At 46.3% G+C, this 14,811-nt stretch overlaps 1 protein-coding gene across 1 annotated transcript in view; it reads right to left on the reverse strand.

Annotated features, from left to right (window-relative positions):
• The window catches only part of ELAPOR1 (endosome-lysosome associated apoptosis and autophagy regulator 1), a 68,358-nt gene that overhangs the window by 18,196 nt on the left and 35,351 nt on the right, over window positions 1-14,811 (reverse strand). Inside the window, exons 3-7 of the mRNA XM_033434507.2 lie at window positions 12,453-12,645; window positions 6,798-6,945; window positions 6,247-6,327; window positions 5,213-5,318; window positions 4,931-5,080 (exon numbers count right to left, since the gene is read on the reverse strand). Of these exons, the coding sequence (XP_033290398.2) occupies window positions 4,931-5,080; window positions 5,213-5,318; window positions 6,247-6,327; window positions 6,798-6,945; window positions 12,453-12,645 (678 nt within the window). The remainder of the gene's footprint in view (window positions 1-4,930; window positions 5,081-5,212; window positions 5,319-6,246; window positions 6,328-6,797; window positions 6,946-12,452; window positions 12,646-14,811) is intronic.

Here is a 14,811-nt window from a genome sequence, read left to right on the forward strand (position 1 = left end):
TGCGGCATGAGAACTCGTAGTTGCGGCATGAGAACTCATAGTTGTGGCATGCATGTGGGCTCTAGTTCCCCGACCAGGGATCGAACCCAGACCCACTGCATTGGGAGTGTGGAGTCTTATCCACTGCACCACCAGGCAAGCCCTTCTATATATTCTTCTTATATCTAGGTTAGTTCTGCTTTAACCCTATGAACCCCTGGATAGCAAGAACTATTTCAATGAATCCCTCTTTAAAGCAATGGATTTCATCTTTTTTGAATTACAAACCCTTTTGAGAATTTGAAAAAAAAGACCTGTTTCCTGTATCCTGAAAAATATACATACTCCATGCAAATAATTTTTTTTAATTTCCAGGAGATCTACTTTCTCCAGAATAAAAACCATTGCTTTACAGAGTGCCAGTACAATACTGCTTACTACTACTGTCACCACTATTTCTAATGTGACTACTGTGTTACCTGCAGCTAAGCAGGTGATCATGGTGAGACCTCTTCTCTCTATTACCTGACAGGCAGTTTGGTAGAACGGAATGAGATTTTTAAGTCAGACCGATCTGGGTTTGGATCCTGCTTAATCATTTAGCTGCATCGCTTTCGGCAAGTTACTTAACCTCTCTGAGCCTTTGTGCTCTCACCTGTAAAGCAGGAAGTCTTCTTACTGGAGCCAGCACATACCTGACACATTGTAAGTAAGAATTTGCTAAGTGCTGGTAACTATTATCACCTGGGTTTGTGGGACTTATTTTTATTTGGTAGCTGTCATGGGATTTTTAATAAGGATTAGAAGTCTCCTTTCTCTTCCAGTTAAGGCTTATTTCTCAACTGGTCCCTTCTTCTTCCCAAGGCACCAAATGAGTTGCTAGATCGGAGAATCTCCTAGTTACCGCCTTGTTGGCCTGCATTGGGGAGTTCCCTCAATCACACATTTCCATGCCTCTTCTGTCCCCATCTTAATTAGCCTGGGCAAGAGGGAACTACTGGCTGAGAAACAGCTGGGGTCTTCTCAGCTCATTTACTTGGTTAACAAACAAAGGCCTATTTCAACATAGAGGGATCCAGGGGCTCCTGGTTTTGACAGACGTGGCCAGGAGAAATTTGGGGGTAGATGCTGAAAATAAGCCAGTTCCCAGGCCCTTGCATACTAGATCTAGCAAATTGCAAGTTACGTGTTAGAAAGTGCATTCCACACAGGGACCTTTCTCTGCTTGTCAAATATTTGTTCAACCTGACACCCCAGCTCTGGGTTTCAGCAAAAAGGGTCCAGCTGTTTACACACTGACAACTTCTAAACTGGTTTTAATAAATGATTAACGCAAATGCTGAGCCAGACCTCACTTTCCCAGCTCAGGTTTCATCAAGGTGTTGAAACTGGTGACTAGTCATGTTCGAAGGATTGGCCTAGATATTTGTTGAGAAAATGAAAAGTGATTCCTGTAGGACTGGCCCCGGGTAAAACTGTTTGTAGATAAAGTTTATCTTGGGGGCTCCACCTGCTCTTTCTGCACCTTCCTCCTCCTTTCCGTATCTTCCCCCTGCCTCCGGAAATACAACCTTCTCGTTCTGATCCTTTTTATCCAAGGAAAACATTTCCCCTGAAGATTTCAGTACCGAATGAACCCAATGCCCAGCTCCGACACCACCACAGACTCTGGGCAAATCCCTTAACCTCTGTGAGCTTCTCCTAATTCATTTGTAAATGGGGAAATCACCCCTTCACTATGCTACGAGTAATGAGAAAATGTTTTGTAAACTGTAAAGTACTGTACAAGTGACTTATTATTGTTACCTATGCCCAGAGTGGTTTCACACCACAAGAAGACTGCTGGGACAGGCCTTAATGTAAATGAATCAATAAAATCAGTGCTTACTACATGCCAGACACTGTTCTAAATCTTTACCTGTTTTAATCCGTGCACACAATGATGCTATGAGGTAGATACAATTATTGTCATTCCCATTCTAGAGATGAGAAAACTGAGACACAGACAAGTGATTTGCCCAAGGTGGCACAGCTAGGAAGTGGTGGAGCAAGTATTTGAACCGCAGTGATTTTGTTCTGGAGTCCATGCCCTTAAACCCTGTGCTGTTCTATTAGGAAATGAATCCCTAATATTAAACATAACACAAAGGAATTAATCCTAATGATCAAATTTAATCTCTCAATGAGAAAGATGCTTTCAGTCAAGTCTTTGTCCCTGACATCCTCATGCGCATCAGCTCCTCGTTAGTCTAGGTCCTGGATACGGGCAACGGCACCTGATGCAAAATCTTCTGACTGTAGCTTCTGCCTCCAGCTCTTCCTTTCCTCATCCATTTTCCAAATGGCAACCAGAATGGTCTTTCAAAGGCACAAGCCAGATCACGTCATTCCCAGTTTTACATTCTTTAATGGCTTCAAACGCTGATAGGATCAAATCCCAATTCTGTAGCAATGGCACAGAAGGGTTTAACAGTAATCTGTTCCCTGCCCACCTCTTAGCCTTGGATGCTAATTCTAAGTAAACTCCAGCAATGCTGAGTTACTCCTGGATCCCTGAGCCTTCTGGCCTTGGCTCACACTTCTTCCAGAATATCCTGCCCCCATCAAATCACCAACTCATCTTTCAAGATAGCTTATCTTTCAAGACCACACCTAGTGCAGCCTTTCCTCCCTCCCCAGAGAGGACTGACCACTTCCCGCTTTTGCTTCCACCGCACATTACACTCAGTACTCCTATCCTAGCACCTCCTGTACCGTGGACTTATTACACTTGGTGTTTCTATAACCACATTTCCACTTTTGACATAAGCCAGAGGGCAGCACCAGCTGTAACCTTAGCATCAAGTCCAAGCCCTGGCACCCAGTGGCCACTCAGAATATATTTACAAATGAATGACCAAATGGTCACAGGGCCTCCTGCCACTCCCTTTATGTACATTCCATCATAGGCTCTCATCAGACTCTCTCTGCATTTTCCCAGTCTCCCACTGACCCTGTATTCTGGAACAATCAAGTCCCAAAGAAACGTGATACTCTTTGTATCCCAAGCTGAACATATTCTTCATAGTAAAATCTCACTTTCCATTTAAAGAGGTGGATGGAGAAATCAGTGGCAAAAGGAGAATAGACTCCAAGAATTCAGACTCCCAAACTAATACCTTCCTAACCGCTCTCTGGATAGAAATCAATTTACATAGCATTGATCAAAACACTCTGTAGGCAGTTCTTCTAGAACCACCTTGCCATTTAAACCCCGTACCACAGCGGGGCTGGAAAGGGAGCTGGAGAAAAAGACTAACAAAGGCCGCTATTGATAGAGCAGGGAAGAGGAATACGAAATTCAAGTGGAAAAACGGGAATTTAGACTTATAGGTAAAAACTTCCCCCAAGATCTAAAAATCTATGTTCTTGCTGAAAGCTACACTCATTTGGCAAGATCTGTGTAGATAAGTAGAACTTCTATTTTAGGAATGGTGTAGAAATAAGCAGCTCACAAGGTCAGTGGCAGGTCTTGGCTGAGCAAACACGTACTGTGATGCCTGTGTGAAGGGTGGGTGTGTCTGTGTAGGGATGGGCGTGTCTGATTAAGAGAGGGCCTTGAGCCGGGTTTGTATATAGTTCTGTGTAAAAAAGGAAAAATGGAATAGTTATGGGCATTTGCAGGGGAAGGGAGGGGACTCTTTCTCTCTCCCTACCTGTTTGTTTCAGAACCTGTCTTGGAGATTGGTTGCTGTGCCAGTCATTGCACTGTCTAAGCACAGGGCCCTCTGGGGACACTACCCATCTTATATCAGAGCCCTTGTGCTGTCGAGATCCTCTCAAATAACCAGGTCCCGTTCTCAAAGTTGGGCTGTTTTAGGAAATTATCCAGGGACTGCAGAAATAGGCTGCTTCCCACTGTCCTCTTATTTTCCCTTAGAGCAGTGGTTTTCCAACTGTGTTCCAAGGATCCCTGGATTTCCTGACAAGGCCTGCTTTGAATTCAATGGATGCTTTGAATTCAGTGGATGAAAGATTATAGCTTCTTGCTATCAAAATGTTTTGAGTAACAATACGACCTCATGGGGCTTCCCTGGTGGCACAGTGGTTGAGACTCTGCCTGCCAATGCAGGGGACACGGGTTCGAGCCCTGGTCTGGGAAGGTCCCACATGCCGCGGAGCAACTAGGCCCGTGAGCCACAACTACTGAGCCTGCGCATCTGGAGCTTGTGCTCTGCAACAAGAGAGGCCACGATAGTGAGAGGCCCGTGCACCGCGATGAAGAGTGGTCCCCGCTCGCCGCAACTAGAGAAAGCCCTCACACAGAAACGAAGACCCAATACAGCCAAAAATAAAATAAATAAATAAATAAAATTAAAAAAAACACCAATATGACTTCATGGCTCTTCTAAATTAACTTTGATAATAATTGTTATAAATTAAAATGTATAAATTTATGCCTCTTTTATCTACTGTATATATTATTTATAATTCCAATCTTAATTAAGGTTTCATTAAAAAACGATTGCAACCCCTTTCCATAGCTTTCCTAATTCCTCTAATTCTGAGCTGCTTTTGCTTTTTGCCGTGGTGCCCTGCACTTTTTGTTATCTAATACACTATATAATTTACTATATATTTATTATTTAGTTATTATAGTTATTATGTATGCCATTTACATTCTAGAATGTAAATTCCATGAAGACAGGGACCCTTGTCTATTTTTTTCACTGAAGTATTCCAAACACCTAGAGTAAAGGCCTGGCAGATAGTAGAGGCCTGATAAATACTTACTGAATGATTTCATTTCAAGAGTGATTGGCGGATTAGGTGGGCTCTTCCAGGGCCCAGAAACAAGTGCTTAAGAAGAATTGTCTTCAGCTTGGCCAAAAAGATGGTTCCACTTCCTGTCTGTCCCTGTGTATATGTTGGTACCCCCCCACCAAACTCTTCCCGCCCTCAGAAACATCACCTGAATATTTGTCAGGGTCACACTGGTGGCAAGAAGTTTCTCCCTTGTTGGAATAAGAGTTAGCTGGGCAAAGTTTGCAGCAGGAGGAACCCTTCTGGTCTGCGTATGTGCCTGGTTTGCAGGGGAAGCATTCTGAAGTGTAGGCCACTCCTAGGGAGGACGAACAACATAGGAAAGCAAGAATTGAGCCTAGAGACTGAACGCCCTGAGGACTAACCCACACCCTCCCTGCTGAAGTCAGCATCAGACCCCAGACCCGACCCCATTCTCTGTTCTCTGTACCTGTTATGGCGATGTTTCTCACCAGCACAGGCTTAGAAACTTTGGACCACACTGAGAAAGCTGTGGTTCTCCAGTAGAGGACGTTATTGCCTCGATTTAGTTCGACCTAAAAACCACAAACAGGAGTTAGTTCAGTCACAGAGACAGGTATTGCTAATCCATTGCATTAGCCTCCTGTTGGGATCCCCCCTCTTGCAGTCTGCATGGCAGTGCCTATTCTGCTCCTCTCCCTCAACTTCCTCAGTGTTGCCCTTCCTCCCAGCTCCTCTCTCCTTCTTATTTTCTTTTTATAAATTTATTATTTATTTTTGGCTGCATCGGGTCTTCGTTGCTGTGCACGGGCTTTCTCTAGTTGCGGTGAGCAGGGGCTACTCTTCGTTGTGGTGCGCGGGCTTCTCATTGCGGTGGCTTCTCTTGTTGCAGAGCACGGACTGTAGGCGCGCGGGCTTAAGTAGCTGTGGCTCACGGGCTCTAGAGCGCAGGCTCAGTAGTTGCGGCGCACGAGCTCAGTTGCTCCGCGGCATGTGGGATCTTCCCGGACCAGGGATTGAACCCGGTGCCCTGCATTGGCAGGTGGATTCTTAACCACTGCGCCACCAGGGGAGCCCTCCTCCCTCCTTCTAAGGCTCCTCTTACAACCCTCTCATGCCCTCTCCCACTTCTCCTTCAGTCACATATACCATGAGCATTTCTATGTTGAGACCAATGAAGGGACCTGAGGGTACTGACAACAGGGTGGCTGAAACTCCCTCATTCTTCTCTGGTTGTATTTATCCATGCCCCAGCCCCAGAAGACTGGGCCTTTAAAGCCGGAAAGCTGCTGGTCCTTGAGGTCAAGCCAGAGGAGCGAGTCAGTTCATATCCACATTATGTCAACTCAAGAGGGGAGAAACTATAGCATCCTCATGTTGTCAGACAACTGCCCTCTAGGGAGAGAAGAGTGGAGGCCCAGATGGGGAGGAAGCACTCTTTGGAGGAAAGGCCCTTGGTCCCTTTTCTGGAATCTCCAGGGAGAAGGCTGCTCTGATACTCACACTGTGCAATTCCCATCCTTTCTCTGTGGTTTTCATCCACCTCGAGTCATCTGCATTGGGCTGGCACTGGTCATTCTGAACCTGAGGCAGCAGGAATTTGAGATCAGAGTCTCTCAGCTTTCTAAGGAAACGAACTGCTTACCCCATGATGCCCCAGCCCTTCAGAGGGCCCTTCTTATGGGAGAAGGACTGAGCTCAGAAGTCATGAGATTTGAAGTATGGCAGGAGCTAGTTACACACACAAGATGTCAGTACGTGGACAGTAAAGAAATTATGCGTTAACTCAGAGCTGTTACGTGCTGTTTTCATGTCTCAACAGGGCAGAACACCTACGACTCTCCCAGACTCTATCTACTCTTCCCCCCAGGGTCCTTTGACTTCTGCCTTTCTCTTTGCCTTTTGAAGCCTCAGCTCACTTTGACCACAGTTCTCTCCAGAGGGAAGACAACTGTGAAAACTTCCCGAGCAGGACTATGCGTGTGATTCCTGTAAATGAATGTGAGCCTCGGAGGGCCTTTACCTCCCACCTTCCCCCTCAGCCAGGGGCTTACAAAAAACTCGAAGATGATGCTGGAGTCTGGGTAGTAGTATTCAAAGTTAACAGTGCCAGACTGCTTCAGGTTCACGGCGTACATCAGCGTGGCCGTGCACTCATCCGTGTTGGAGGAGATATAGTCACCCAGAGGAACCCACTTGGACCTGTGAGGGAACAGGAGCCAAGTTCACAGTCAGGAGCCCAGCCCACCAGGGCTTGTGCCATATGCAGGTCTCATGTCCTGCTAGGTCTCTGCAGAATTCCAGACTTGTGATTCACAAGTGGAAGCTTACACCTGAAAATGCTCAGTGAAGAATGACCTCCAAGTCAAGGAGCCTGGAGGTACAGCCAAGAGGAGGACAGGTAGGTGTACCTCCACATTATGCAGAGCTACCCAGAAGATAGACGGCAGGTAAGGCTGTGGATAGGGAGAGGTAGATAATATTTATTGGTTGTTTACTAGCTCCCAGATGATGAACTACATATGCTACATTCATGATTCCTTTCTATCAGTAAGAGGAAATGTAATTTTGTCCCCATTTAAGGGATGATACAACGGAGGCTTTTTGAGTGCCTTGCCCAGTATAACACAGCCAGCAAGTGACAGGGCTGAGATTCAAACCCAGGTTTGCCAAACTCAAAGCTCTCAAAGAAAGTTAGTAGATAAAGCTATTCTTCAGAACTCAGAAGTCCATCCAATCTAATCCACCCATTTTTTTGGTTTTGGTTTTTGTTTTGAAATGTCCACTTTTAGATGCTACTAGGAACTGGCTTTTATGGGAAGGGGGAAGGGAGAAGGCATGTTGATTTTGTTTTCTAAATACCTCTACTGTGTCTACTCTACCCAAGGGCTCTTCCTTCTCCTCCCCGCATGTCCCTCAGCTCTGAATCAGCCCCAACTCGCCTCCCTGCATCCAGTCCTGCTTCCTCCAATCCCTTCTCCACAGTGTGGCTGGAGAGAGACTCCAGAACAAAAATCTGACCCTGTCACTTCCCTGCTTGAAACTCTGACTCCCTGTTGCCCTTAGGATGGGGTACGAACTCCTCACCCACTCTCTATGCTCCAGCCCTACAGCATTTCTTTCAATTCTTCTGCCAAACTTTCTCTCACCTCTGGGTCTTCCCACACACTGTTCTCTCTTCCTGGAACAAACTTCCTCCTCCCTCCATCTATTTAATTCCTACTCGTGTCTTAGAGCAAACGTCACCTAATCTGAGAAGTCCTCCTTGACTCCTTTACCTGCCTCTGCTACGTGTGCCCTCAGCTCTCACTGTTCCCTTTCTCATAATCACAGTCCTCCTGTATTTCATTTAAAACATGTTATGAAATATTTAAGACCCGCCACGCTGCTTATGAAATGCAACACAGCAGAAGTGTTGGTGTACCCCTGGCTAATCTCAACCCCCTCCGCATCACACACACCTTTCCCCACTGTCAAGTAATCACTTTCCTGAATTTGGTGCTTGACGTCCCCATGTGGTTCTCTGCCCTTCACTAATTATGTATGTGTTTCTAAACAATATACTGTATGACAGCATTTTGCACATTTTTATATCTTATGTGCTCACGGATTCTGAAACTTGCTTTTTTTCCCTCAACACGTATAATGATTGTGGGGTTCCTCTATATCCATAGTCACACGTGAATAACAGCTCTTCTTTCACTTTTACCAGTATATAAGATTGCTTTCTGTGGTTCGCCCATATTTATTCGTGCATTATTTGTTGACGGACATCTAGATTGTTTCCAGTTTTTTGCTATTGTGCGCACTCTTGTTAGGAACATTCTCGCACGTCTCCTTCTACGCATATTTGAGTGGAAAGTCTGGGGGTAGAACTGCTGGGTCACAGGGTATGTGAACCTCCAACTTTACCAGCTATGGCCACGTTGTGTTCCAGAGTGGCTGCCGTCAGCTACACCCACCCGCAGCGAAAGACAGCTGTTCTGGCTCCACAACCCGCCCCCCCTCCCACATCTGGAACGGTCAGACGTTAAAATTGTTGCCAATATGATACGGTAGGACAGAGTGTCTCAGTGGGCTTTAAATCTTAGTTCCTTAACTGTAAGTGAGGTTGAGCATCTTTTCTTAGTTTATTTGCAGTTTGGCTTCCTCTTCGGGTCATACTTGAATTCTTCTTGAATTGCTTGTCTTCCTGCCTGGCTCGTCGATGCTGTGAGGGCAGAGACCAAACTTAACTTGCTCACTTCTGTGTCCCTAGCGCTAAGCCCTGGACCTGGCACATAAGAGGGACTCAGGACATTAAACAGCTGAATGTGGGAAATGGGTGATCAAAGACAATCCCACTATTTCACTGCTGTGCCTGAGACCAGCCCAGGTCTCCAGTGATTAATAATGGTCAGTTCAGGGGACCTCAGATTAGTCCACTGTTTTCCCCCCGTGTTTGTCAGAATAACATGGTACTTCCAGCTCTTCAACAGTTAGTGTTATTCTCAAATGGAAGCATATCCAAAATACCTAAGCTGAGCTCATCCAAGATACCCAGCTAACCTAACGGTACTGATTTCTCCTTGTTAAAAGAGACAGCACTTAAAGCTGATGTGCTCCACAGCATCAGCTATAAATAACTCCTGAAGGTGGATGAATAATTCAAAGGATGCCATAAGTGGATTTCATTTGCAAAATGCGTCACAATTCTGACTTTTGTCAGAGCTGTCCCTGGTGAAGATCGTTTCACGTTCAATGATAACATGTCTTGATTGATTTCTAATGCCAGGCATCGCTCCGAATCTTTACAAGTATCATTTCCTTTCATCCTTACCACGGCCTCTAAGAAGAGTACTATTTTTATCACTGGTTCTTAGAATGAGGACACCAAGGCATGGAAGAGATTAGGAACCTGCCCCCGGTCATTTAGCTGTGATCTGCTTATACCTGCTTTGTTTTGCCGTGGCCCTGGGGAAAAGGGAGGCAAGTTTTCAAAGAGGAATTCTCACATGGTGGCCACCCAGACACACTGCCGAGCTCACACTGGGTAGCACTGTTTATAAATTCAGGTTAGAAAGAAGAAACTGTACAGGAAAACTTAGAGGCTTCCAAAGTTTGAGATCCTTTTTAATGCTTTCTCTCATTCTTGTTTCACCTTCACAGTATTTGGTGTTCTGTTCTTCTCCGTGCACGTACAGCATCCTTTCCACGACTCCCTTTTCACTCTTATTCCCTTTTGCTTATCTCAGTTTTGGATCTGAGGACTGTTTCCATCACCTTAGTCCTGAGACATTTACCCAGGAACCAAGGATGACCCCCTGAAGGCTCAGGAACCTGCCATGGAAACTCCATTCAGTTGGCCTGTTGTGTTTTCAATTATTTATTTTGTGTCTGCTTTGTGCCAGGTGTTAGATACTGGAGACACAGCAAAGCACAAGACAGCCCTGACCCCCTCCCTCTTGGAGCTTGCATTCTATTTCTAGTGGAGGAGACAGAAACTTATCACGCAGTTAATAACATAGTAATAACTATGGTAAGTGCCATAAGGAGAAATACAAGATGATGTATGTGTGTGTAACAGGGGCCTGTGGGGTCAGGGATGGCTTCTTTGAGGCAGTCACTTTTAGGCAGAGACCCGAGGGTGAAGCAGGAGTCAGCTGGGGGAAGAGTTGAAGAAGAGTGTGTTAAAGGCGCCAGGAGGGCGGGAGCATGGTGGCCAGCTGGCTGGAGCTCTATAAGCAGGAGGAGAGGCACTGGAGAGAGGCTGGAAGAAGGGGCAGGGGGCAGAGGCCCTGCAGGCTGTGACAACGTATTGGATTTTATTCCAGTGGGAATCCACAGAATCCAGAGTTTTGAGCAGCAACGTACTGTGATTGGGCTTGTGTTTAAGAAGATCAGTCTGGCTGCTGAGGGGACGGTGGCCTGCAGGAGCTGGGGGTGGAAGCGGAGACCAGCTGGGAGACGCTAGAGGCAGAGCAGGTGGGAGGCGCCACTGGCGGGGGTTAGTTTGGGGGCAGTGGGCTTGGATTCAGGTAAATACACAGTCGAGCAGGAAAGCCAGACACTTGGTGACGTGATAGCAGCTGTTATTGCCTTTCTGGGGCACGGTGGGGAAATCACAAACCCTCTCTACGTGGCCATTTCCTCTCCGTTTCTCCTTTTTCCCCCTCCCGGGAATGTCATGGGATGCCTTAAGATCCAGGCCCTGAAGCAGTCTGTGCTGTGGAAACACAAGTCGTTTTGAACAGACCCACATCCGGCCTCGCTGAGAGAGAATGATTTCTGGACTTTCACTGCTGCCCCAGACAGGGAGAAAACCCTGCTTGCACACGCGTGGCGACTGACCAACTGAGCCAGGCCTGCGCCTTGTCCAGGGTCAGTCACGTTCTCTGTTAGGACTAAAATGGGGGTTGATTGTCTTTAACCCACACATTCCCTCTCCTTCCAGCTTGAATCCTCTCCAGCTTTATCTCTGCTGCCAACATTGTCATGCTAATGATTTTGACTCACAATATTGAACTCTGAAACAACATTAAAATTGGACTGTTAGAGGCCTCCTGCCTGGCTCACACAATGGTGCTTCTAGGAGATTTAAGTATAGGAATGGGAGACATTGTTCCCAACTTTAGAAATCCAGGTGTAATACAATTAATCCTTTTTTTATCATTTTGATTGCTTGGGTATAAGAGAAATTTTCATGTACTTTTCTCCTGTATTCTTTATCAATATTTAACAGAGAGCAGTGGACAATTGTCTTTTACATCTATGCGTCCCCCAACTTTTCCTCTCTAGGACTGGATATTGCCTTGCATGCACTAAATGTTATTTGAAGGTGGCAGCATGGGGCAGTGGAAAGCTTGGACCAGGTGTGAATTCCAGTCTCCCCAGTTGTAAGCTAGGTAATGAAGGACAAGTCACTGAACCTCACTGAGCCTCCAGTTCCTCATCTGTGTAATGGGAACAATAATACCTATTTCACTGTCACAAGGGTTCTTGTGAGGATTAGAGAAAATAATATACGTAAAGCATCCAGAATAGTGCCTGAACTATAGAAGGCACATCATTTATTTCCAGGGATAGGATACTCCCATCCCGGGAATTAAATATGCAGAGATTTGATAAGGATCGCTCACCCATTCTGTAAGCACCCTGGGCTGAGCCTTTCAATTACTGAAAAGATTTCCTTCTGAGCTGGAGAATTCTCTGGTCATCAGGATCTCAAAGGGTTTGGAAGATCTCAGCCGTCACTGACCAAAGCTCTGGTCCCACTTTATCCTCCCAAACCCATAAACTCAGACCAGTTTTAGAAGCTAGCACCAAAGCCAGGAAGATACCCAAGGCTTTGCACGTGGTGTTGCAATCAAGTTGAGGAAGTTTATTGGCTGATCCAAAATTCCACAGTGGAATCCAGTTGGATTTTGTTTTAAAGGGACTGGGCCATTTAACCCTTGTTGATCTTATCCACCTATCTCTATTTCACCATGTTTTTCACCTGTCACAAATACCTGTCAGTCGCTGGTAAGCTTAGGTCAGTAAGGCTGGGCTGATGTGGATCTCATGTCCAGCAGTCCAGTGGGGACCTGCTCTAGCCCTCACCCCGAGGAGCAGGAGAGGAGGCTGTGAAGTGCTCCCTGCAGCCCCTTCCCCAATATGGGGAGCAGGGAGGTAAGGGGGGCGTGGGGCTCTGGGGGTGGGCGTGGAGTGTGGGGAGAGGGGCGACTCACGAAGTGCAGTTCTCAGTGGAATCTGTGGTGCTGTCCTCGATCTCCATGTTGGTTGAGAGGCTGGCAAAGCCATGGGGCAGCCCGTCCCACTCGTCAAAACGGATGCCTGTGCCAAGGGAGTAGCGGCCCTCAGCACACGGCTTACACGACTGGTCCTTCATGTCCAGAAACTCCCCGGCTTTGCAAGAGAAGGCTGGAACACAGAGCGGGGACAAGGGTGGGTGGTGAGGCTGCTGCCACGCAGGAGAAGTGGGTGGGTTGTGTGCATCCTAGGGGGAGGAGCAGAGGATGGAGACCTGGGAGCTTCCCCCACTAAGATGTGGAGCCACGGCGCATCTTGTGTGATTCCACTTCTGTGGACTGTCCAGAATAGACAAATCCATAGAGACAGAATAAAGATTTGTGGCACCAGGGGCTTGGGGGAGGGGGCATGGGGAGAGATTGCTAATGGATAGGTTTCGTTTTGGGGTGATGCAGATGTTCTGCAGTTAGATAGTGGTGATAGTTATGCAACTGTGTGAATATTTTAAAGCCGCTGAGCTTTATAACTTCCAGGGGTGAATCTTCTGATGTCAATTATATCTCAATAAAGCTGTTATTTTATTCTATTTATTCTATCTATCTGTTTATTTATTTATTTATTGGCCACACACCACACGGCTTAAAGGATCTTAATTCCCTGACGAGGGATTGAACCTGGGCCACGGCGGTGAAAATGCCGAGTCCTAACCACTGGACTGTCAGGGAATTCCCAAAGCTTAAAATTAAAAAAAAAAAAAAGATTTAGGGCCTTGTTGCAGGACTTTGGGTTTGTCCCTGTCAGTCTCGTTTCCTAAGGGGTCTAAGGGGTAGCCTCAGCCATTCTGAGAGCTCTCCAGTGAAGAGCATGGTCTCTCGTGCTGACCCCTCTGAATGGCACCTAGCCCTTCAGCCTTGAACTTCCCCCTTGAGTTTCCGGCCTCTGTCTTCTCCTTTCTGGTCCCACTGCCACTGTACTAGTTGGGATTCTCGTGACCTGTTAGTTCAACCATTGCAATGTCCTCCTAACTAGTTCCCTGTTTCTTGTCTTTGCTCATTCGGTGGTCAGCAGTATCTTTCTAAAACACTCATATGTACTATTATTTCTGTTATTTAAAAAATAATCAGGCACCATCCCCACTTCGGGTTATAGAATTAAGCTCTCAGCCTGGCATTCAAATTCTTCCCCAATTTTCCCCCAACCTAACTTTCCGGCTTGATCTCCCACTACAGACCTTTCTCCACCCTACTCCCATCCATCCCCTCCCTGTGTTGCCTCCGCCCCAGCCCAGCTCTTCTCTGAATGTGTCTGATGTTCTCCTACCTCCAAGCTTTTGCTCGAATGGTTCTCCCAGCGGTTCCTGATCCCTAAGTATCCATAACTCCCATTCTTTTCACCTCATACAACACATCATATTGATGTGTGCCTCCCACTAGGCTCTGAGCTCCTCTAGGGACGGTGGCTCAGCAACTGGCACAGACATAGCAGGCGCTACATAAAGGTTTGCTGAAAAAAATGAATGGATGAACGGGTGTCTGCTCCTTCCACCAGACTGTACGCTTCTGAAGGCGGAGACTGTGCCTTATTTATCTTTGTGGTTCACATAGCAGGTGCACGTAGTGCTCAAGAACGCTGGCCAAGTTTACTGAAGATGGCTCATTTGTTTCCATTAGTCACACCTCAGTTCTACTCAGATCTTAGAAATATCCATTCACGGATTTAACAAGTACTTATTTGCTCACCTACTGAACCAGGCACTAGGCTAAGCTTATTTTAGATTTTAAATGCCCTCAACCTCCTTTCCAAATTTTCAAGTATTCCTTGATTCTAGTTCCTGATTTTTATTGTTATCCACTGCCCCCCTTTGCATTTCTAAAAAGAACAGCTCAGGGGGAATAGCTGCCAGTGGTAGCAAAGTTGTAGCTGCAGAGTCCCAGAGGTGGGGTGGGAGCTGCAGGGAAGTCACTGCCTTTCCGGCTGCACGGTCAGCTCCACAGTCAGGGAAGATTCTTGTTCCCTGAAGTAATGCCCAGTGCATTTTAAAGGTCTGTCTCTGCAGAAAGTCATCTTCTCTGGCTTCTTTTTCAAGAACGACTGCAAATCACAATCTTTCCTAAATGAGTGACTGTGGCTAGTGAGTGTAGGTTGGAGAGAAATGCACAGCCAAAAAAAGAAAATGTATGCAAACAGAGAAAATATCTAAGTGGCACACAGCCGGAATTATTTTTACTTTATACCCTCATGGGATTTAAATCTGAAAATAAAACAAAAGTAAATTGAAATACCCAGTTTGCATCCACGAAATAACACTTCTGCACCAAATCTCAAGAGGTTTGGGGA

Source organism: Orcinus orca, chromosome 1 (genome assembly GCF_937001465.1).
Source record: "Orcinus orca chromosome 1, mOrcOrc1.1, whole genome shotgun sequence".
NCBI lineage: Eukaryota > Metazoa > Chordata > Mammalia > Artiodactyla > Delphinidae > Orcinus > Orcinus orca.